Source organism: Haplochromis burtoni, unplaced genomic scaffold, assembly GCF_018398535.1.
Source record: "Haplochromis burtoni strain Fernald_Lab_line unplaced genomic scaffold, NCSU_Asbu1 Contig_99, whole genome shotgun sequence".
Lineage (NCBI taxonomy): Eukaryota > Metazoa > Chordata > Actinopteri > Cichliformes > Cichlidae > Haplochromis > Haplochromis burtoni.
The window spans coordinates 1386132-1410340 of record NW_024582460.1 but is presented as its reverse complement, the minus strand read 5'-3'; the positions used below and the strand labels follow the sequence as shown (position 1 = coordinate 1410340).

General features: G+C 40.2%; 1 protein-coding gene across 1 annotated transcript in view; it reads right to left on the bottom strand.

The window, feature by feature from the left end:
* The window catches only part of gmds (GDP-mannose 4,6-dehydratase), a 192887-nt gene that overhangs the window by 30611 nt on the left and 138067 nt on the right, over positions 1 to 24209 (bottom strand). Inside the window, exons 8-9 of the mRNA XM_042223022.1 lie at positions 6922 to 7040; positions 6496 to 6592 (exon numbers count right to left, since the gene is read on the bottom strand). Of these exons, the coding sequence (XP_042078956.1) occupies positions 6496 to 6592; positions 6922 to 7040 (216 nt within the window). The remainder of the gene's footprint in view (positions 1 to 6495; positions 6593 to 6921; positions 7041 to 24209) is intronic.

The window sequence follows — 24209 nt, the reverse complement described above, 5'->3', positions numbered from 1 at the left end:
AGAACAACTACTGTGTCAAAATCTCATAGGCGAATGCAACACACATTCTTTTATTTCATGCAGGAATTAAAGAACTCTTTTGTTTCTGCATTTGGTGTAGGCTAACTTACTGGATGTTCAATGCTTTTCCGCAGCACTCCCTGTCACCATTGCTAGCTACCAATAAACAATGAACAACTGCACCACTAACCAGCTAAAATGTGATCTGATGCAGCAGAAGGAAGCGTCACAGGATCAAAGTTAAGATAAGAGCAGGATTTATTTGATCAGTGTCTTTCCTCTCTTTGCATGGACACACAGATAAACTGCAGTAACAAACTGTGGATTTTACTTTGTCTGTTTATACATACGCAACACAAGCTTGACATTATCACAAAATTCTTGCTGTAGCAGCGATATGAAGCACTCCTGCTTTTCACACTTGTCTGTACTGCGCAAGAATAAACTTGCAAATTTAAAACAAAAGGACAATCGGTCATGTATTGACAGTACATGACTGCATTGCAGGGAATGCTGCTACGTGACTGCAACAAAGCACAATTTACATCTGTTCTTCTTGATACATGGGAACCTCAGTTGGTGATTCTTTTCCATCAATCAAAGCACACAACAGTGATAAACAGTCATGCCACTGAATTGCTCTCCTGTCAGCAAAAATGATCATGCAACGTTTTGGTGTTTTCATTAGCAGATTAATGACTGATGGAAAATTAAACATCAATAAGTCTTAGCCATTAATTAAACCTAAATGACAGATCTACATTTGTTGATTCCAGCTTCTTGTTTCTAGATGTGCTGGATTTCTCTGTGACATTATAAAATCTTGTTTTTTTTTGGTGCAAAACCATCTTATAGACATCCTTTGCCTTTGACATCATACATATTCAAGAGTGTAAAAAACTGTGCAAAACGGAGTGTTTACTGTAGTCTAAAGCCTGAGGACTTGGCTCACAGGGATTACCTGTCCATACTTTGAACTCATTTAAACTCATTGGCCATCTACAATACAAATAAAAGCTACCACTCAACCAGAGGTGCTCTAGGCAAGCAACTCCTCAACTGCCAAGAAACTGATAGCTCATAGATGAAAATCATCCTAATCTATCAATAAACAAAGACGACTTCAAGATTTTATCAATACAGATTGCAAGGAACAGTGAGGAGCTACTATGCACCATGCTAAAACATTTCATGCTGGGAGCATGCTACACAAAAAACAGACACGCTACACAATGGATTCACGCACTTCTGTCGAACAGCTGGATTAAAGAATAAATTTTTTTTTTTTTTACATTTTACATGCCATTCTATACTCATCCTTGCAAGGCACTGAGCTGAGGTCTCACTGAAGTGGGTGTGGAACAAAACAGACTGTCCCTAGGTTGCTTCCTTTAAAATTACAGTCTGTAGAGAAGACTGGAGATTAGAATGGAAAACACTGGATTTGTATAGCACTTTTCTAGCCTAGAGAAACCACATTCACCCATATACTCAAACGTAGCCTTAATCTATACACTTAAGTGTTTATCTACCTTACATCCGTGGCCGATTTAGAATCACCAATGAACCCATCATGTATGTCTTAGGGTTGCAAGAGGAAATTGGAGTGCCTGACGGAAACCCAAGAGCTCACAACAGAAACACGCAAAGTCCACACATAAAGGTCCCAGCCAACCCAGAGATTCAAACCTTTCCTTACACCAAGACATTTCAATCTAATCTAGATGCATCAATCTAACAAAAACTGAGAAGATCTACAAACAGGATCAGATAAATCACCTGAATCCAGGTTTATATTGTTAATTCAGATATATATACACACAATGATAGATGTGTATATTAAATGTGGCCTAACTTTTAAGTAATGTGAACAGTGCATGCACTCATAGAAGGTAATTCATCTGAGCCAAAATCACAGGTATCAGACTCTAAATGCTCCATTTCAGACATTTTTTGTACTCTTGGACATGTATGACAACCAGGAGAGTGCATATCCTTAATCTGGTCACCTCAGCCATAAAGCTTTGGCTATGAGCACAAAAGCCCCATTCACCTTCTATTCATAACTTTGGTAGCAGCCAGTCAGAAAAAGTTGGCTTCAAGGGATAGAAGCTAAAATAGCTTATTTCTGACTGAGAATGAGCCAAGGGGCTGAACGAAGGCAGAGTAAAAAAGATAAATAGGGATTACTTTGAACGATCATTGACGCAAAGCTATTTTACAAGAGTTTAAGATTAAAAAATATAAGCCGGAAATGAGAATAATCATTGGGTCCGGTGATTGGGTTCAAGCGTTGGGATTACTATGATTTAGAAAAAGATGTAAGTGTGCACTTACAATATATAAACTTGATAGTGGAAGAATTACATTTGCCATCCCATCATGCACACTGACGGGTTACAGAAACATAAGGACAGACTGAGAGACAACTTCCCATTTATCATTACTTTTCCTTCTCTGCATGAGAGGTAGAAGAAAAACCACAGAGCTGTCAATCAACTCACAGTCGTTTACACCCTCCAGCAGCACATGAACTTGGAAGTATGACAGCCAGGGTGCATTAGTATGAACATGCACAAGCGTCTACATGCATGCGATTAAACGCCAAGTCAGTGACATGCACACCTGTCTCTGCACAGACAAATACAGCCGTCTTGGCCCCAAACGTTGTTTAGAGAGACAAATTGTGATCTGCAATAAATACTTCATGCTGAAGTTTAAATGAGGCAAGGAGGCAAACTGAATTTAAAAAAATCCCCACATTTACTGTCAACTGTATAATGCACGTTGTTAGGTAATATGCACTCAAAAGCAAACTACTGTACTGTATACATTGTGCTATGGAGAGTTAAGTGGAAAAACTAAACTCAAGGGACTAACATCAAACTTAGTTTTCCAGATGCTGTATCATGAATGTCAATCAGGTTCAACTTCCTGGGGCCACTGAACAACCTACAGCGGTGACCTGTGCATAAGACGTTATTTAAAATCCCAGAGTTTATAAGCTCTTAAAAGTATGCAGATATTTTTAAACAGTGAAATTCATGAATCTGACCTGTTAAAAACTGCTTTGTGTTGATTTTATGCACAGGACAAAAAGTATTCCCATCACCAGCTGGTGCGGCAGATGACACAGCTCATAGAGGAAATTTACCAATTTAAAGTAGCAAAGTTGAGTATTTTTGAGAGCATTTGAAGTGCTGAAACCCTAAACTAAAGAACATGGAGCAGGCAACCAGAGCAGTGGAAGAGTTTTAGGGGGAACCTAAAACTGTGACATCGTAACATGTTTCAGCATGTAGAAACGGTAGTAAACACACGCACGCATGTTGTGCAGTAAACTTTAACATACAGTAAAGACGTATGTTAAAAAGTAATACTGTAGAGATATTGGGAGAGACTTTAGTGTAAGGTAGGGATTGGGGAAGGCTTAATTCAAGCTATCTGAATGTATTCGATTATACTTTTGGAGGCTATGTAAACTGTAATGCAAATCCTCATATGCTGGCCTGTTTCTTTTTTAAACCCATCTTTTGAGATCCATTAAATTACAGCAATAGATCCTAACTGCTTCTGCTATTACTTTTGGTTTTGCACGCCAGTAAAGTGGAAGGTTTTTTCGAAAATGATGTGACTTCTTATCGTCACTTGCATGCCAAACATATTCTGTACTCAACTTCCCATGTCAGAAAAACAAAATGTCAAGGATTCCACTCGCAGCACTCATCTATAGACCAGTTTTTCCCTCTACCTGTGCTCTTTTGTGCCCTTTATGTGAGTGTGTACATCTCTTTAACAAATCACATAGAACAAATGCACATTTACAGTTAACATCACCAGTCTTATAAAACAATTGGGTACAAAAGAAACTCAGAAAGCCAGACAGAAGAACCCATCTGATCACACCTTGGTATTATACCTGGCAACCAAAACTAATCAGAACCATTAGAGAGTAGTGCGCAGACACACCTTTGTAAAGCTGAGGCAAAGGCTGCTCATCTGAGCCAAACTTTAGGAGCGTTGACAGAAGCCCATATGGTGCCAAGAGTGACTGACAGCCATGCAAAGCCGTGAGAGTTGGAGCGATGTGAAACTTACTTGTAGCTGTCCTCAAAACAGCCCTGGCAGCTTGCACTGCATGTCTTTCGCTTTCACGTGTTAACTATTGGTGCAAAATGCTGGTAGCTTTATTTTTTTCATTTTAACCAGCACGCACCACACTGGGTAAACTGCTTCCACAGTCGGACAAACGGGCTGTCAAGCCGGTAGCCCTGCAGGGTTCACACATGTGCACAAAAGACACATTCACACTCACACACTGCACCACATGTGAGGCACACCTGCTGGGGCTTCTGTCCCAAGGGATTGAAGCTCATGTCAGACACACACTCTGACAGAATTAATGATGAATTACACAGATATTAGCACACAGCCCGAGGTAACACTCCTTCCACGCTCCACGCACACGCACACACACACACACACACACACACCCCTACCTCGTTTTGGGCCCCACACAGACACACATTCAAACTTTTGTACTGCTAAACAGCAAACAAGACACCAAAAGAGTCTGAGTCAGCTGAAGTCTTAGGATATACACACACACACTTGATGACAGGTATTTCCACTTGAGGTGAGGCACAATGCTGAGCTATGAGCCCAGTGTCAGTCACTTCCTGTCTGCCGGGGTCAGAGGTTAAACATCCTTCAGTCTCTTTAAGCCATATAGAAGGGACAAAGGGAAAGAGTAGAGAAATTGCCCACTGTTACTGAACCATCCTCCCCTTGTTATCCATGCAAGCTCACACTTTGCTATTGCTCTGTGTTTATAACACCACACGTCAGGAGCAGTGTTCCCTTTGCTAGTGCTAATAACATGGAGCACCATAGCAATATACCATGGAAGCAGCAAAGGGTCAGCAGTTAGGAGTTATTCCACACTTGCTACATGAATAGTTTTTCTTTGAATGTTTACCATAATTGTGGTCAAGTGAGGTGACTCGACTGAAAAGCAGCAACAATAACGCTCTCAATGCTGGCTTCTCTCTTTCTTGTGTTCAAACACTTGTTAGGAAGCTGTCAATATGATAAATTTTATAGTGCTGGGTAGCAATAAGGGCATACAGTCATGCGGAAAAGAAGGTTTTCACAGAAAGGATGCAGCACAGCACACCCTTGCTGCATCCATAGGATTTAAGAGGGTAACTAGCAGCCATGTGCTGATAATTAAATACACTTGACTGATCATCAGCAAGTGAGAGATGTTTGCAGTCTGGAGCATTCACATGTGTGTTAACACAATGCCACAATATTCCCCGGAGTGGATGTCCCAGAAAATTTACCCAAGGTCAGATTGTGCAATGCTCAGAGAAATTAGCTGGTTATCACAAATGGACATGTACGCTGATTTGATCATATTTTAGAGTAGTTGTCCATACAGATACAGGGTTAGGACCTTGAGTGAATAAGCTGACACGGACAGAGAATAGAGGCCCAGGTGTGTAACCAGTGCTGCCGTACCTTCAGCTGTCAGTCACTAGGGGCTCCTTACTAATCCTCTGCCATCACTCAACTGCATCTCAACTCTAATCTCACCAGGCCAAAGCCCAGGAGAGAGGAGCTCCTGCTTTAAACTGAGAGGATGATGGCTAATCTCAGCCACAACACCCCAGGGTAACCCTAGAATGTCCACAGGGAGTAACGGCAATAACCCTTGACCAGGGTGATGAGAGAAAGACCTCCCAAATTCAGCAGACACCTTTCGAGAGATGGAGGAGTAATACACTGGCTAACATTATGAGTTTGATTTTTAGAACTATCATCTCAGCAAGCACAATCTCACGAAAGAGGCACCAATATCTCTCCTGTGCTATCAAACTAGCCTCTCATTCAGCAGAATTGCCTCACTAACCCTTTGAGTCAAACTAATAAGTTGTTAGTATTACAAATTTCCAGGTTGGACGCACTTAGCATAAGGTGGCAGGATATAGCTTTCAGTACTCTTAAAGAGATTATCTGGCTTGTTTCCAGCTGTTTAAAAAAAGCATACAATAAGCAGCCTGAGGCTGTCAAGTGACTGCATCCACTGTAGCTGACAAGCGTATAGTGCCAGACACAATTACCGGCAAACACATACACAAAGAAAAACCATGAAACATTCTTATATAGAACAATAAATATGTGCCGTGATGCATTATAAATTATATGCAACTATATAGATTGCACCACTATAGTAAAACATTTTCATTCTGAAGCCTCCTTTGGTTGGTGTGGTCCACAGTATTGTGCAGTTAGAGAGAAAAATCACCAAAGGTTTCTGGGATCAAATGTACAAATGTGTATTATAGACTTTATATAGGCCAGTATAGCAAGCATCTCCAGGTTCCCAGAACACAGAGGGAGGGGCAAACAGACCAAAGGTGTAAGAACTGGGTGCATGAATACACGTGCATTATACATATAGACACAAATGGTAGGAGAAACTTGACTTACCACTTCGGTGGGACGGAAGTATTTTGGGTCCACCTTCACATGTACCACCCCTGTCTCCTGGCAACGGCCAACCTCCTTCTCATCCTTTCCCTCCCACCTGGAAAGAAAGAAATCTTAGCAGGAACTAAGAGTTTCCCACACCTGCTCCAAGATTCAAGCGCCGTGATTACTTCTTGTGTAGTTTGTTTCCTTATAGTCTCATCCAGACAAAACATGTCACCTGCCTTTTTCCCCCCCCCACAAACGAACACATCCTTCACCACATGTCAGTATCTCACAGCACATAAGAGGGGAGGTGAATGACAGGTTAAACATGGGAGGAATCTTTCCAAGACAAGAGACATAGGGTTGGGGTGTCTTATATTGAGGCCTCTCAGGCAAATCTGTGATTTTGACTGCAAAAAGAATACTGACATGTTGACTTACACAATGGTCTTTCCCACACGTCCAAAGGCCCTCTCCACAAACTCCCTTACACTGTGCACCTCCCCTGTTGCTATGATGAAATCCTCGGGCTCCTCCTGTTGCAGCATCAGCCACATAGCCTGAAAGAGACAGACACAGAGACAAAGACAGAGAGGTCAAACTACTGAGAGATCATAAAGACAGTTCGGTGATCCACACTGGACCGTGCCAAACTCAGCCCTGACAGACAGGAAGTGAACCTGCGACCTCTGAGCGGGGCATTCGCCCATACCTCTGCCCTGACGTCACTACAAGGGCTCAGGGGACACATACTGTGGGAAAGGAGGACAGAGCACTCCCACAGGCCCACTGTGTTGCTGGCACACAAAAATGCACACGTGGCCATGAATACACGTGCATTCAGGCCAACAGCGTTGCACAACTGACATACTCTAACAACTCAAAGATATTTTAAGACAAATAAAGTGAAAGTAAAGAAGCTGATGAAATTCCTCAAATACAAATGAATTTTCCAAAACCTTATATCCTGACTCGTGTTTACTATTCCTAATTACACTGTGCAGGCAACGTTATTATTAGCTTAGATACCCCAGCGTAACCTATTACTTTAGGTCCCTTAACGGACACGGTGCTATATTAAACAACTAGCGAAGGCGTGGTTCCATAATATTTATGGTGAACTGGAGCCAGCAGGTCAGAGCTGCTGACCCCTGGCACATCCAGCATGATTAGAAGAAACTCGCCAGGGACACAAAGACAGACCAACAGACGCTCATGTCTCCACTCTTTAAAATCACAGAAGAAGACAGAATGAGAGTGACACAGAAGGCCTAGTCGTAATTTTTTCATGTTAAATGCAATTTCTATATAAACAAGACTAAAATCAGTGTGTAATTGAGACTCTATTGTTTCAAATTGTGCTAACTCATTTCAGTTTATTTATTTATTTGCTTCAGATTCTGAACTATTTGAAGAAGAAAAAAATACTGTGAAATTAAACCCAGCTGTTATATTAAGTTGCTATAAACAGTCATGAATGTCATGTATTCTCCGACTCATTATTTCCCCTTCAATAGCTCAACAACTGGGCTTGTAAATATAAAATATATCAGCAGATTAAAATCTCTGACATCTCATCATTTTTTTCTCAGTTCTATGGGTAAAGGGTCACATTTAACACTTACAACTTCCTGTCAGCAGTTTGTTGGCAACGTTTTTGTTTTGCAGTAAAACTTGCGCAGAAAGATGCAAACATTTCTGTGCATTGAAGTTTAAAAGATTGCAAACAGTACAAAGACAAAGGTTAAACTGCTCGATACGATGCTTTGATGAAACAACAAATGAAACGTGCCTCTAGACATTTGGGTGATCACTAAAACCCCTGACATCTCGTGAAGGTAAAACCTTTTAGTGCATCTGTGAAAAGGTTTAAGCTTCAGTGTTCAGTACCCGATTGATTCCAACATGCACTGATACAACCCCAGAAGTACCCCGAAAACCAGTTCGTGGTACTTTTTTCCACACAACAGTTTAAAAACTGACACAGTCAAAAGAAAGTCAGTTGTGATACGGAATAGTAATCTTTGCATCAGATTTTCATAGTAATCAAAGTAACAGCGACTGCTAATTTGTTTACAATTCTATGATAATGTCACCAGTAGTGAAAAAAACCAAAAACAGTCCCGTTTCTCTTACTCTAAATGTTGTGTAATGCTGTGAGCTTGCATGCTGAACTACTGTATGCACACATTTCTGTGCACTGTTGTGGCATTGTTTAAGCACATGCCTTCTCGCAAACACACCAGCAGTGATGGAATGAACTTCCTCAGGGAGGCGAGGGCCATTCTACCTCAGGATCGTTCAGGGTCACCTGAGCGCTCAACAATGATGACTCCCCTGAGCCTGACCTCTGACCTCTCACCCTCTGGCCTCTGATGAACAAACCAGACTCTCACACGGCTACACAAGACAAAAATTGCAACTCGGCGTGTAACTGACAGCAAAACAAAGCATCCAGGGCGTCATCAGAATATGTTATTCAGTCTGCTGCCACATTTTGGGCCTGTGAAGTTTACAGGAAAATGTAATTCTCTTACAAACGGCTGCTTCTGACAAATCATAAGTAACAAACAAGCAGAAGAGATAACAGAATATTTCATTAGCAGTCCGACAGTTTAAACCTTTTATGTTGTGAACTGCTATGTTTTTCCATGGCTTTGACCACGATTATGCATTATTTGAAAGCAGAAAGCCCCGTGGGTCAAATGGTGTAAACCACTTTAACGTTTTATTACTACAGCAACAACTGCAGATGCAGAGGACCCCGATGTTTTAACAGGAGTCCATAAAGATCAAAACTGTAGTTTTCTAAACTTTCACTGTCTATACAGGCGCATTTATATTCAATCATCAAACAATAAAAAGTTTCAATTCCATTTTTTAAATCGTTTTGAGTTAAAACTAAACTGTTCCATGGATAATGGCATAAATATTGATCATGGATATAAATTGAGCTATGACATTTTTGTGCAATATTCCTGCAGTCTTCTTTTAGTTCCAGCTCCAAAGTGCTCGACGGCATGTTCATAAACACGAAGCACACGAGTCTTGAGTGAAGACGAGTGAAGAGTTTGCTTTCATCCGTTATATCAGTGTATGTTGAAGATCTTTAGACAGCAAAGGCAAACTTAGATGTCAATTTCATTCAGATCTTTCTTTTCTTGTTGTTTTTGCTACATTAAACAGTTTATACAAAATAATTGAGTGTTACCACAAAAGTAGCCAGCATATTACACTACAATATTTTAAATTTATATCAACAATACAGACATGACATCAATCCTGAGAATTTAATCAGAGGTGAGTTCCCAGTCTGCCATTTCCAAAATATGTCAGCGCTTTCCTTTTCGACGTGAGCAGGAATAAGCATCACTGGAAACAGTGGAATATCAAACACTGACATCTACACTGTAATACTGTTTTGATCATCTGACTGGCTGATTATTTGAACTTGTAATGAAGCAGGCTCATTCCCTTTTCCTGAAAAACCCCACTGATGGATGTGTAGCCTGCAGTAAACTGGATGGCTGTGATGATGGGAATTGGAAACGTAGGTCTGCTTCTCTTGCAGCCAGAGAAAATGTTTACGGCAGGAGCTGAGTGATATGGCCTCTGCTGATTTTTTTTTAACAAGGACATGTAATAAATATTCGGGTGTGTATTTTTCTACGTATTGTAGTGGGAATAAAGAAGAATGAAATGGAAGATTGGTTTATTCATCTCAGCCCGTTCAGCGATAACTTCTCGTTCTCGGCCTCTTTACACCCGCTTTCCTTCTTTTACCTTTTACCCTCTTTTTTCCCCTTCTCCCACTCCTCCTCCCTCAGGATCGCTCTGCTTCATTAGCTATCTGATAAACAGCTCAGAGGTTCAGCCCTTCACACTGAACCCGCACCTTCCTGTTCACATGGCCACAGGATGACCCCCCATCACACACTCCACACTTGACTGCAGCTCAGAAACAGCCAGCGACCACTGCGGACCCCTTTACCTGAAACATATTCTGACACACACGAGGGGAAACCGAGCTGACCAACGTTTAAATGTTTTTTTTCTATTGTCTCGGAGTTCTAAATTTCTGTTGGAAGTGATATGAAATGTGGATTTCAGTACAGCTCTTGTTGTTATTGTTACTCAATTTGACATCTGTAATTATTAAAATACAAGCCAGATCTGCTTTTCGAGTTATTAAAATACTCTACAATACAAATTTTCAAACAAACTGGATAATATAAAGAGTTCTGGAGAGTAACTTTGCTTCTATATTATGCATAGTTTACTAATGTAATTAGTGAACTAAATGTAATGGCATAACTACTGACACTGCAATCCAAAATTACATGTTCCTGTTTTGATTTACGTTGTTTACTTCTTTTAATTATGTAGATCACGTGACCATATTGAGTTATAATGCATGTTAAAGCAAAATTTTATAATCATTTTATTTAAAAAAAAAAAATCAACACAAATTATTTCCTTTTTTATCTGCTGTTGTTGTATTTTATTTGCTTTGATTCTTTATCTTGTAAAACAGGGTTCTGTATACATATGATTCAGGAATCAGTAAATCTATTGAATTTTATTTATAATTTTATTTTATTTTTTTATTTTTATTTTTATTAAAGCCTTAAAACCAAACCAGTACTCAGTGTTCAAGATGACTGAGACGTTTTTCCAACATAGTCCCAACATGCTGGAGGCCTACAGTAAAAGATGTACTAAAAATTATACATGCAATGCTTTAAAGCTGAATTCAAAGTTTAATATTACATCTTATAATAAAATGCCATCCTTCTGTAGCTGACAGGGAATCACTGAAACTTAAAGCCTGCTTAAAACACTTTGATTTGGAAATGGCCATGAATGCCAAATTAAAATCTGATGAAAAATCTTACACCAATAAAAAAAGTTAACAAGTAAAATATCAATGTATGTAAAATATCTTTGTGCAGATTCAGGCAACTTCAGACAAACATAACTGATTCAATATTAACCGACTCAGCAGTGACCTCAGCAGGGCAGCATCCCCTTAATACGGTAGAAGTTTCGTGGCTTCAGCATTCAACTGCCGTGGCTGCGACTTTCTTTCTTTTTTTCTTCTTACAGTGTGTTATATTTAATCTTTTCCATATGCTCCTGTGAGATAGAACACAGATAGAGCACAACCAAAGGGACTGAGCTGCGGGAAAATCCCTGGTTTAAACCAAAGGCAGCCTGCTGACTCAGAGTACTGAGCACAGGTCACAAAGTGCAATCTCACCACTATGACACCAACTCTCTGCTACTGCTGACTGCCTTTCAATAATATATACGTAGTAATTTGCAATAGCGTCACAGTCTCTGTCGATAAAATATTCTCCGATAGAGAATATCATCTCCAAGCTGGCAGAGAATAAAAGGTAAAACCTTTTGTTTTGTTTTGCTAAACAAGTGTTAAATCCTCAAGCAGAAAACAGATCTTATACTCGATTCCTTGTTTTCCAAAAGTGCCTAAAAAGCATCTTACAACAAACAGAGCACCCAAACCACAACTTAAGTGATGACTTATCTGGACCTCCCTCCTCTGCTGACCCCTCCATCCTCCCTTCTCCCACTCTGCGTCTCGCCTCTCTCCCAGGCTGTTATAGCCACTCCATCTTCCCTCTCTAGCTGCTTGACTCCAGCTGACATGTGGCATGGCTCACAGTGAACACTTAATAGAGCTGCGATTATGCCTGCACAAAGCCATCGGCCCCAGCACACACTTTCCTCCTCATTCAAACATGCAAATGTAAAGCAAAGCCACTTTTTACATGAAAAGCATAAATGCATTCATGAGGGCACTTATTCAAATTATTCCAGAAACACATACAGAGCTTTATAAACGGACTGGTCACACCAATTTCAGTTAGAATATAACATGTTGCGCACTCTGCTGTGCTGCAGAGAGTTTTGAGAAGCTGCGACTTCATGTCTTCTCAGCTATAGAGCTCGACCAGAGCTGGCTTTTCCAGTTCATTTGGAGCTTAAGAGGTTCTCAGCCCTGTTCCACAACATGCTTGCACAGCTGCCAGACAAGAATGTTAAAGCCTGAAAAGTTAAAAGAAATGCTCTCTTTTCTGGCGTGGACCAAAGTCAAGCCTTGAATTCGAGCAGACACAGCTCCAGTCTGCCAGGCCCACCGCTCTCCACTGATAGTGAGATTAATGACCTGCACTTACTACTATGTTATGATACTATGATACGTCACATTTGAGCTCAAACATGGCCACGTACGTCATAAGTGTGTGTTATCGGCTGGTCTTTTCGGACCCACATCCATCAAGGGCCAGTACTTCCCGGATACAGTGGCAATCATCTACAGCCATCTTGTACTGAGATTAGGCAAATAGTATTGAAATGACGACTTCAGAATGACCTAGGGGCCACTGCTGATACCAGACTGAGGGCAGTTAACCTCTTACTACTGTGGATGTTTATATATGACTATATTTAACATCCAATTCATCATATTTTTCAAAACAATTCAAAAAATAATCTTATTTTGTGTTAAGAACCTTCTTTACTTCACAACAATTCAGAGTAAGACAAATACCAGGGGTTACGTTCGTTAAAGTTTCTACAAAATTCTTCATCAGTACAATTTAAGTCTTCATGACTTTTCAAATGAGTCCACTGGTGCTTGTACTTCCTATGTTCATGGTTTTCATATACTTTTTCATAAAGCTGTCATTAAAAGATGCTGCAAATGATAAGACCTTTTTCCCAGTTTCTGCCTTCTATCCTCAATAAACCAGAAATGTTCATAGCCAATGCAGTTTTTCTGCCAGCATTTCAGAAAGTGAATAGAAAAACAGATTTTTGTTTGCCATTCGTCAGCCCCCACCCCCACTGAGGTGTGAATGTTGCAATGTTGGCTCGTTCACTTCTGCCTAAAATCCAGAATAGTCTAGAGTGGTTCAGTTGTCAATAGTAAAACGTTTTGATTTCACTCTGATTTTTTTCCACTCTTCTCTGACCCCAGAAGGGATTTAACATCATTTTTCTAAGACATTACACATGTCAGAAAATAACTAGAGGGAAGTCTGTGAACAATAGTTTATTGAAGTGTTTTTCCATCAGTTTGTGTTCAGAATTGTCCGGTGGCTTCAGAATTGCAGCACAATGATGCACTCCGGCCAGGCTTACTTAGCCAAGAAGTTAGAGTGTATTAGTGCTTATTGCTTTCACAGCCTACAGTTACTTTTTACATTCTTTTGTTCCACCAACAACAATTGCAAATAGTCTTGTGCTCCAAGACATCAGTCACATAGGCCTAGAGACCAGTTGGCAACTACCTGGCAACCACTGGTTGCAAGGGAAAAATTTGTATTGCCCATCTGGCTAGTGAGTGGTTGGTTGCTGGAGGTGCGGTGAAAACTGTGAAACAGGCATGGAGGATTAGAAACTAGTCACTGACCCCAAGTAATCCCAGGTCACTAAGACAAATGCGTATTCCCCAACTAGTTGGTGAGAGGTTTGCATCATTTGCATTTAAAGTAAAAGTTGCAACTTTTGAAACATTGGTTTTAGTGGTAAGGCACAACTTTTATATTAAAAGTGAATATTCTGTTTCTGGTTTGCATTGCACTTTTTTTTTAAAGATTCATTGCTGTTTGGTGGTTAGTTACAAAGTCTTTGCCCACAAATCGACGTCTTTAATGCAAGCTACAAGTAATCAAAGCAATCACTGGGAGGTTTTTTGGGCAGTAATCTTTTTAAGACCAACTTCACCCAAATACAGCCAGAAGCCTCCAGCAACTAGCTGCCAATTGGTTGGGGAATCCACATTTTTCTAGAATCCAGACATGTCAGGAGGTCCCTGACCGGTCTCTAGGCCCGGGTGACTGAGGCCTAATTTAATCCAAACTGATGTTACATGTAAGCATTTTGATGATTCAAATATATTTCGTAATGCTCAAGAACATACAGCCGATGCTGTTTTTTGTATTCACGTCTTATATGTATATTTGTAACTAAACCACAACCACTAACTCGCAACCACTTGACAAGTGTGTATATGTTTGTCTATTAAATAAAACATTCCTGTGAATGTGTTCTACAGCATTCCATAACGGTGTAGATGAGTCCAAAGAACTGTGACTTCCTCTGAAAGATACACCCGAAATCACCCTTTTATTCTTTGTGCATCATTGCTGTAAAACACATTACCTTGCATGTTTACACCCTCCCCAACGGCCCCGACAAAGTGTTTAGAGCTGTCAATATGCAAGTGACTCATAAACCAAGAGTTCTCCTTGCTTCTCTAAACGGCGTGTCACATAACAATTCCTGACGACACAGCAATGACACACAATCCATGCCTGTACAAACATTTTAAAAGCCAAATAAGCAATGCAAGGAAGAGAAGCAGATACAACTCTGCAGGATTATGTGTCGTCTGCAGCATTAACTACAGGTAGCATTTGACACTTTTCCTTCTAAATCTGTTGAAAGCAGGTCAGACTCACTGACTTATAAATCAGATAAATTTCATGATCAATATTGGGAAGTAGTTTTATTTATTTATTTGTTTAACACCTTTGTTAAAAACTTGCACTCATAAACCAATCTCTACCATGATAAATTCGAATAACACCTAGCTCTGCTTTTGAAAAGGGACAGAGAGGTTTATGAAAAATTTTAAACCGTTTTTAAATTAACAACTTAACAACGGAATATTGAAAATGAATCAATTATATACATAACTGAAATTAGATAAAGCATTGAGTTCTCTCAGGTAGGGATGGGTATCGAAAACCGGTTCTTGTTGAGAACCGGTTCCCACTGTTTCAATTCCTTGGAGTTGTTTGCCATTTTTGCAAACGATTCCGTTATCGATTCCAGTCGCCCCAAATCACGTCACCACATTGCGGAGCGTCATTTACCTGGCAGGAAACACGGCGCCTAAGCGGCTCAAATGCTCAAAAGTTTGGTTATACTTTACGAGAACGGATGACAACAGGGCAACTTGCAATACTTGCAAAGTAGATATTTCATTTAAGGGAGGAAACACTACGAATATGCAAAAGCATTTGCTCACAAAACACGCGATGACCTTAAATGAATGTCGTGTTTTTAATTCCGCTCCGGACTCGTGAATCTCAACCCAGCAGCAGCGGTAACGTTTGCACGTCCTCTCCCGTTAATGCGGCAGGTAAATAATCAACTAACAGTGCATATTATGTTAGCGCGATCTGCCTTATTACAAAACCTGCCATTACTGTGCATTTAGGTGACCATGATGAGAGAGACAGACAGAGTCTGGCTGGCTCAGATGCTGGCAGTTCTCGCTGCAGTCTACCGGTAGCGTCTCCTTTCAGGCCAGGATAGACGAATGTCACCGAGCAGTGACTAAGTTTGTGGTCAAAGGCTTGAACCCATTTGCCACAGCAGATGCCCCGATTTTCGGTAAGTGAATGTGTTTAATTGTAGGCAGGGACATTACTGGATATTCTTGTGTAATTGCTACAGAATAATTTATGTTACACTTTGTTATTGCTACAGAAGAATATTTATTTTATTATTTTACATTTACAATTTTTTTTCCTGGGGACCCTGTGACACCCCATTGAAGAGCCGTAGGCTGTGGATCTCTTATCTCACTGTTGGGTTTGTAAGGCCATGTTACTCTTGTTCAAAGAGAAGATATAAAACAGTTGTAAGCTAATCAACCTTAGTGTTCTCCTTTTTAAAAAAAAAAAAAGAATCGATAAGAGAATCGATAAAGAATCGAATCGTTAAACAGAATCGAAAATGGAATCGGAATCGTGAAAATCTTATCAATACCCATCCCTACTCTCAGGTTATCCTGCAACTGTCACTGGACGACCATTGTTGGGGGTCTAAATAGGTTCAGGTTTAACTCATGACTTTCACTGGGTCACTTGAAGGACTTGACAGAGTCGTCCCCAGTAAATTTCACTGCTGTCTTGGCCTTGTGTTTTGGACCCTTGTCTGTGGCAATGTCTGAGGTTCTGAGGACTATGCAGCAATTTTGTATTAAAACATCTCTGTACCTGACTATTCTCTCTTTCCCAGTCACAGAAAAACAAATCCAAAGCATGATTCTGCCAATGCCACATTTCTTCAGGAAGGGCTTCTGTCAGGGCACTAAGCCCAGATCAGTGGGAAATAAATCTTTCATTTTTGAAAGATAGCAGACTAAGAATCCTGGGTATTCTCCATTTGCACTTGTTTCATATCATGTAATGTTCAACATGTGTAGCTTCATGTTTTTTCTATACGTGGCAGAATTTGGTTCAAATCTGCTCTAAATATGAAGTGAAGTGTATATAAATAAGGAAACCTTAACAGTAGCTAACAAACTATATATAAAAGTTATGTCCTTTTGATGACTGTGAAAGTCAGGATTATTTCATGCAATTATGTTGAATGAAACAGTGTTTCCTTTGCCACCACTTAGTTACAGCACTACTCATAACAGAATTACTTTGCACACTGGCAACTGGTAATCATCCTTAACAACATAACACAAAAAACTCATAAGGCTCTGAAGCTGGACATGAAGAGACATTCAGTCTGCGACTCTGTGACTAAGTCCTGCCGCACGCTGTAGAACAAGTACAGATAAACCAGCTGGTAAAAATAACATTTAAATGAATGTCTTTTTAGCACATTAGACGTGCTCTTTCAGACAGCCATGGACCAGATATCAAATTGGAATGCAGACTAAATGCACTGAAATGGAGACTGGTGGGCTAACATTCCTCACGTTCCTGAGCATCGAAGTTTCATCTAACGTGTTTTCATTTCCAACATATTTTATGTGACTTAACTTAGATATGTTTCACTTTTCTCTCTCAATCTGTCTTTATCTGAAAATCCCCAAATGTCTTCTCGTGAGTCAGTAAAGGGCAGGGGAGGATTTGACAGAACCGTGAACCAGTCCAGACCATACTTGGCTGAACCAAACGAATTTAGGTTAGACCCGGACAGGCCAAATGAGGTAAACGCAGGGACAGACCAGGCATTAGCAGCCTCAACATAACTGCTTTCCAACCGTTTTGTGCCTAAATGCAAGTAAGAACTTCAATCATTCAATTTAGGGCTACATTTTCACACATACACTGATACACACACAGACATGCTAGTACACACAACTTTCCCAGGCTCCACCATCACATCGTCCAAATGGCTGCTATGGAGCTGTGATTTTTAGCAGAGCAGCTTCTTTTATTTTTTTCAAAATTGTTCTATTTTATTTTATTTTTTAAATCCAAGATTCCTATTTTTAGGCATGGCTGAAATTATTAACCCTCCTACCCCCTTTACACACACACTCATCCTTCATTCTCCTCCCCCTTTCTCCCCCCTCCTTCCCGCTTGTCTCTCCTGTTGTATTTTGACCAAAAAAGTCAGAGACTTTAATGTTTTTCCCTGTCAGACACAGGCTGTCTGGACATTAAGTTGAAGACAGAAGAGGCTATATTTGCAGTCTGACCTCACTCTGAACGCAAGCACACAGACACCCACACACAGACACCCACACACACACACACACAGAGTTTTAACATGGTCAGGGATGACGCAGGGACAACCGCACCTCTGCGTTGTCAGTTTCATTCTGACCATTTTGCTGCTGGACGGGCCTCGCATCAGTGGTCAGCCTCAGTGGATGCTCTTTCACAGACAACATCCTGTTAACCCAGAGGCCACAAAATTTCAGTTGATCAAAAAAAAGTTGAAAACATTTTATTTTGTTGATTCCTGGGTGTTGCTTCTGGAAGCTCCACAAGTGCTCGAGCCCACGTCTAAGATTAACAGAACTCGTAGGGAATGCGTTTAACTCTATGTCCCCCCTGCATTCAAAAGCTGCTGTAACTTGAATTTGTAAAAAGATGAGTGGCATTGCCCAAATATCCTTCACTTGATGGAAAATGAAGAAAAAAGTGAGGAAATACAAATCTCCTCACTGTGCCACATGTCCATACGTTACAATTAAAGACATAAAAACTCAAAAATTCCATTCATGGTTGAAGGATGTGTCCCTTATTCTTGGAAAATGATACAAGATGTAATTTTCCAGATTCCTGTCATCACACTGGGGCTGCTGGGGGTCGCATCATTGTGTTGTACAGACAATAATGCTCCTTTTGCTTTTCACTTGACTTTTTAACTCTTTTTTCACCACTATAATAAGTTAATCACATTCACTTAAACATGTGCATTTACTCTTATTCTGTGAGCTTTTGACTGTAACAAAATCCTTACGAAATAAAACAAGCTGAACATCTGAAGTCTCTAAAAACTTTTTAGTGCACTCAATTGTTACTGAGGACTCTAAATGTGTTTTTAGCCTATAAATAGTAGATTTAATCCACCGGCACCAATAAAAACTTGTATTCATTCACATGTGGCATTAACGCTTTCTCCATATGGTGACATATGACTTTATTTAGATAAAAACCTGAATCACTGATGATGCTAACAGTGACAATGGACATTTGTGTGTGTGTGTGCGCGTTTGTGTGTGATTTACTCTTCTGTGTGAAAAGACGTTGTATGCTGCAAATCTATCAAAATTATATTTTATTGTAGTCAAACAGTGAGGCTGCCTTCTAGGAAAATGAAATTCCTTCAGCCATCTCATATTGATAAACCAATCCATCAATCAAACCGGCACCCATTCCTTTGAAATTATCAGTGGGTTTGTATATCTAAACATAGACACAAGCATGGGGAAGTCCACACACACACTTGAACTTGGCTATGACCTCTGGCTGTATGAGCAGTTAAACAGTCTTTCCATGTTTTCACCACAGGAATGGACAGGGGTCTCATAAAGAGTGTCATTCACTATTTAAGTCTCAAATTCACACACATATGCATAGTAAACTAAACTGACCATTCAAGCAAACACACACACACACACACCTACACACACACACAACAAGCACACACATACACACACACACACACACACACACACACACACACACACAGGTTGGGCAAAGCACCATGTAATGCAGACAGAGCTGCTGATTCTCGGAGTTTAGCGATAGCGTCACTTTTACACCGTGAGAACCCGAGAAACACATTTCTCAAAGGAGCCCTCTCATTCGATGTGGGTGTGTTACCATTTTTGGGGAGAAAAAGGAGGATAGCAACACAGACACACATATCCACACAGACATGAGTTAAGTAATGTTAAATATAGCAGCTGAATGCTAATCTGTTATAGCTGGGTTATGAATAGGCAGTGTGCAGAGGCTACGGAGGATGTGAACCGCGTTTAAAATAGTTAAAAGGTTTAAAATAGTTGCTTGAGATTTTCTGCTCTTTATTTAACTGACTTTAACTCAGAATTGCACACAGTAAAAAAGATACATGTGAATGTGCATCCTGTCAGAGAGAAGGCATCAGCAGCTAGAGGCGGAGTGATGTTAGGCCAGAAAAGTTCTCTCTTTATTCAGCTCCCTCTGACGAGGCAGGAAGAAAAACAAACATAAGCATGGGTAGGATGACCGCTGCCTCACAGCGTAACAAACAAGCTTATTGATTATATTTATTTCTATATCTCTCACCATACACCGCAATATCCAAGCAGAATGTCACAGCAGATTCTTGGGAGCGAGGGTAAAATCTACAGTGACGGAATAAAGTGGACGCACGGTGGCTTATGATGCTGCAAAGTTAACAAATTCTTGTTTTTCAGCATTTAAATGTCAAATATTCCCATTGAGTTTCTAAAATGTGAGGCTTTGTCTCTTTTATATATGTGAAGAAAACACAATTTCTAAACATCACATGACTAATTTTTCAGTATCTGTTAAGAAGAACAGGAAAAAGAAATGAGAGCATGATAATACCAAAAAACGTTTAGTTCCATCCATAAATTCTAAGAACTGCATTGTTTTTAGTTTTTGAGACCTATTTTAAAAAAGGGGGGTAAGGGCCTGAGAGTATGTGAAGTGGAGATAAACGTGACACAGGAAGCTAATTTTGTGTATTTCATGTTATCAGGAATTGTGGGATGTCACTGGCTGCAACAGTCTGATCGTAGGCGGTAGATGCAATTTATGGTAGTTGGAATATTTTTAGTCTTTCCATGAAATCTGAAAAGAGATAATTCCATGGGAATTTGGACTCAGACGGATCAGTTAAAAATGAAAGACGTTTGTCAACCTAAATGACAAGAAGGAAAGAGTGAGGCAGAAATGTAATTAAAGTTATTAACAAGCATGAGGAGATATCCTTTAACCTTCCTGCAATGTTTAAGGCAGAAATCAGAAGACAAGAGGTTAGTAAGTGGGCGGTGAGGAAACTGTACGGGTGTTTGCGGATTGAATTGCCAGACTTCCTCGACTGTTTGAATTTGAACTCATGACCCCCGACCTTGGGGGGCTGAAAACAGAAGCTGAACTGCAAGAAAGAGACTGTTTACAGTGTAAACAGGCCTGAACACAGATTGTGCTCCTACATGCTGCCCTGCTTTTAATCTGTCACTCGGAACAATGGTCACTTTCCCCTTCAAAGCTGTTATGTGTGTGTATGCATGTGTCAATGCTGGACCACGTCTCTGTGCCTAAAATGCATTTCAAGCTACAGTGATCTCATCGGAGATACTATCAGCCTGTTTACCGTTTCTACGCTCCTCTGTGGCTACTACACTTTACACTTGCACAAATTGGACAATGAAGAGCAGGTGTGTGCATGAGATACCAAACTGTGTGTCTGAGACAAAGGTCGGTGATTATTGTAAAATCCCTACTGCAGGTGGAAGAGCAACTCTCCTGCTGAAAAGCAGGCAACAGACAGAAATACAGACTGAACAATTTTAATGGTGTTTTGTCACATGTTTAAAAATGTTGTTAGTATATTTAAAGAAGGGCAGAGGCCAACCGTCATGTTGGATTAGGCATCAAGCATTTTTAAAGGCAGTTCTTATACAGAAACATTTTTTGTAATGTTAAGTGAACATCACTTAACAGTTTTACTTTTTTATTTTAGTGTCAACAGTAGAAAATAGTGACGCACACCACCCATACATTATCGTGTTTCATGCCTTCTTTCTGCACTGCAGCAACCTGTGCAGTCACACTGAAGCGTCTGCCTAATAATCTGTGCAGTGGGTTATTGTGTATTGACAGACACTGACATTTTCCATCAGCATCAGCAGCAGTATTGATTATAATGATTGCTGTAAAAATAACAAAAAATGTAGAAGTAACAAACATTTTGGATGGAAGCAATGCAGGACCCATGTCCATTTGTCAGCTATGTCCACTTGTCATTTTGGAATTTTTGAGCAGTTCTGCCATACCCAACAAAAAATTCACCAGTCACGTTTGTGTAGAAACTATGGGTTGACCGTGGTTATGTCCAGGTGACCAATACAATCGCAAGGATGTTTTTGGTTTACCACCCTTTGTGTGACCAGCTTCACTCAGGAACCTACAGTGAATTCCTGTGAACTGAAGGGGAATACACATTTTTCCCTAGTGACAGGAGATTGCCAGGCAGTTGCTGACTGGTCTCTAGGCCCATGTCAGTGAGGCCTAATCCCTGAATTATGCTTCAGCAGGAAATCTATGTTGTAACTTACTTTGTAACCAGAAACTTTCCCTAATCCTACTCCCTAACCTTCCACGTCAGTCAGACTCATTGTGGGCTGAAGCTTTAGTTGCATTTCTCGAGAAGTGCACATCATGTTATGCAATGAGTCTGATTGGCATGGAAGGTTACGGAGAAGGGTTAACAAGGGCTCTGGCTACATGGTGAGTTACCACACACTTTATGTAAAACTGAGCAAGTAGTTTTTAGAGCTTCCAAATAATGACGCCATAGTTATCCTGCAAAATAGAGAATGTGCCAAATGAAAGAATAATAATTAAAGAATATCGCTGAAGCTAATCTGTGGTTTTGGAAAAAAAAAAAATCTGTGTTCTGTCAAATGAGTAGTTTGTCTTATCTGCATGAACTGAGACAACACTGATAAGGGAGTGGGTGACAGAGAAATTCAGCGAAAGATCATTGGGGGGTGGGGGGTGGGGGTCTTCGGGGACAGCTGGGAAACTGCACATTCATCATTTTTGCAAAACACAAAATGGGCACAACATAATATTTTAAAAACAGATAAAATCCCCTCCATCCTCCACGCTCTTTATCTCTCTTTTAAGTGCCTGTTGATTCATTAATGTTATCTGACCGCCACAGCAGGGGTGAAGGGAGGGAGGGCGGCCCGAAACGCACACACAAAAACACATTCACTATTTCCTGAAGCACAGTGGCACACACCGCAGTTTCCTGTGGGAATTTTTCAAATCGGCTATCTACTTTCACCTGCTGCTACTGACAGACTCATCGTCCGGCTAACGTCATCAGAACATGAGTATTTCACATAGAAATATGTAACACAAAAAAACTGACACACAGTTAAAGTTGATCAGTTACATTCTGACACCACATCTGAACTGGTGTCTCAAGCACTTGCTGAGAGACTAATCACAACTGTTGTATCTGGCACTTTTTACATTTTAGCTTTGAACAGCAGCACAACAGCTTGGTGCTGCGCTCGCTAGCTTGTTTGGGTTTTCAACGTGAACTCACATGCTTGATGCTTAACATGCTAACGAAAGAGACTGTTCCCAAAAAAATTGGATGCTCTGTACAGTGTAACTAAAACAGCAATGCAATGATCAGCAAATCTCATAGACGCATAGCTTATTCAACTGTTTGCTGAGACATTTTAATATTTGCTGAAAACTATTAGATGATTTAGAATTTTTGATTATTCTAACTTCGAACACAAGACAATAAAAGGCTGTAAAGTAAGTGGAACATAAAGGAGATAGCTGGAGGGACACTGCAAGTAACTAGGTGAACTGGCAGCAGGACAATAACAGGATTGGAGATAAAAAGATGATCTTAAAGAGTTTTTGTCAGAAGTAAAGACAGGCAGAGGTTCCACAATGTGCGAAAAACTGCATCTATAAATTATGGAACAATTTCAGAATAATGTTCCTCAAAATTAAATTTTAAAACTTTAATTATCTCATCATTAATAGTACATAACATCCTTAAAGGATTCAGGGAATATGGAGAAATCTCTGTGTGCAGGGAATAAGGCAGAAAGTCAATATTGCCCGTGATCATCAGGCCCTCAGGCGACACTAAATTAAAAACAGACTTGATTCTGTCTTTGAAATCACTCCCTCAGAAACTTCCAGAAACCATTAGCTGTGAACAGTTCTATATGCTTTCCACAAATGCAGGTTAAAGATCTATTGTGCAAAGAAGAAGCACACCAGCAAATCTATAAAAGAAAATAGTCAAAGTATCAAAGTGCAAACCACAACAGGATTGAAATTCTGTGGCAGGACGTTAAGAGAGCTGTGCATAAATGAATGCCAGTAAACCTCAAATATCTGGAGCAATGCCGTAAAGCAGAGTGGGCAAAAATTCCTCCATGACGATGTGAAAGACAAATAAAATGTTCATGTAGAAAATGATTCATTTAGATTAGTGCAGCTAAACATATTTCTATAAGCTACTGAATCGTGTACTTAGTTTTTCACAGTGCTGCACAGAGTCCTGTGAAAACTCTTTTTCACACGACTGCAATCCTTGCTTGTAAACTGAATTTCATTATAATTTGTTGAAGCAATCACACACATATGGCCATCAGACACTGCACTATTCCCACAACCACAAAGCACAGTAACTCCAGTGCTTCCTACAGTATCGCA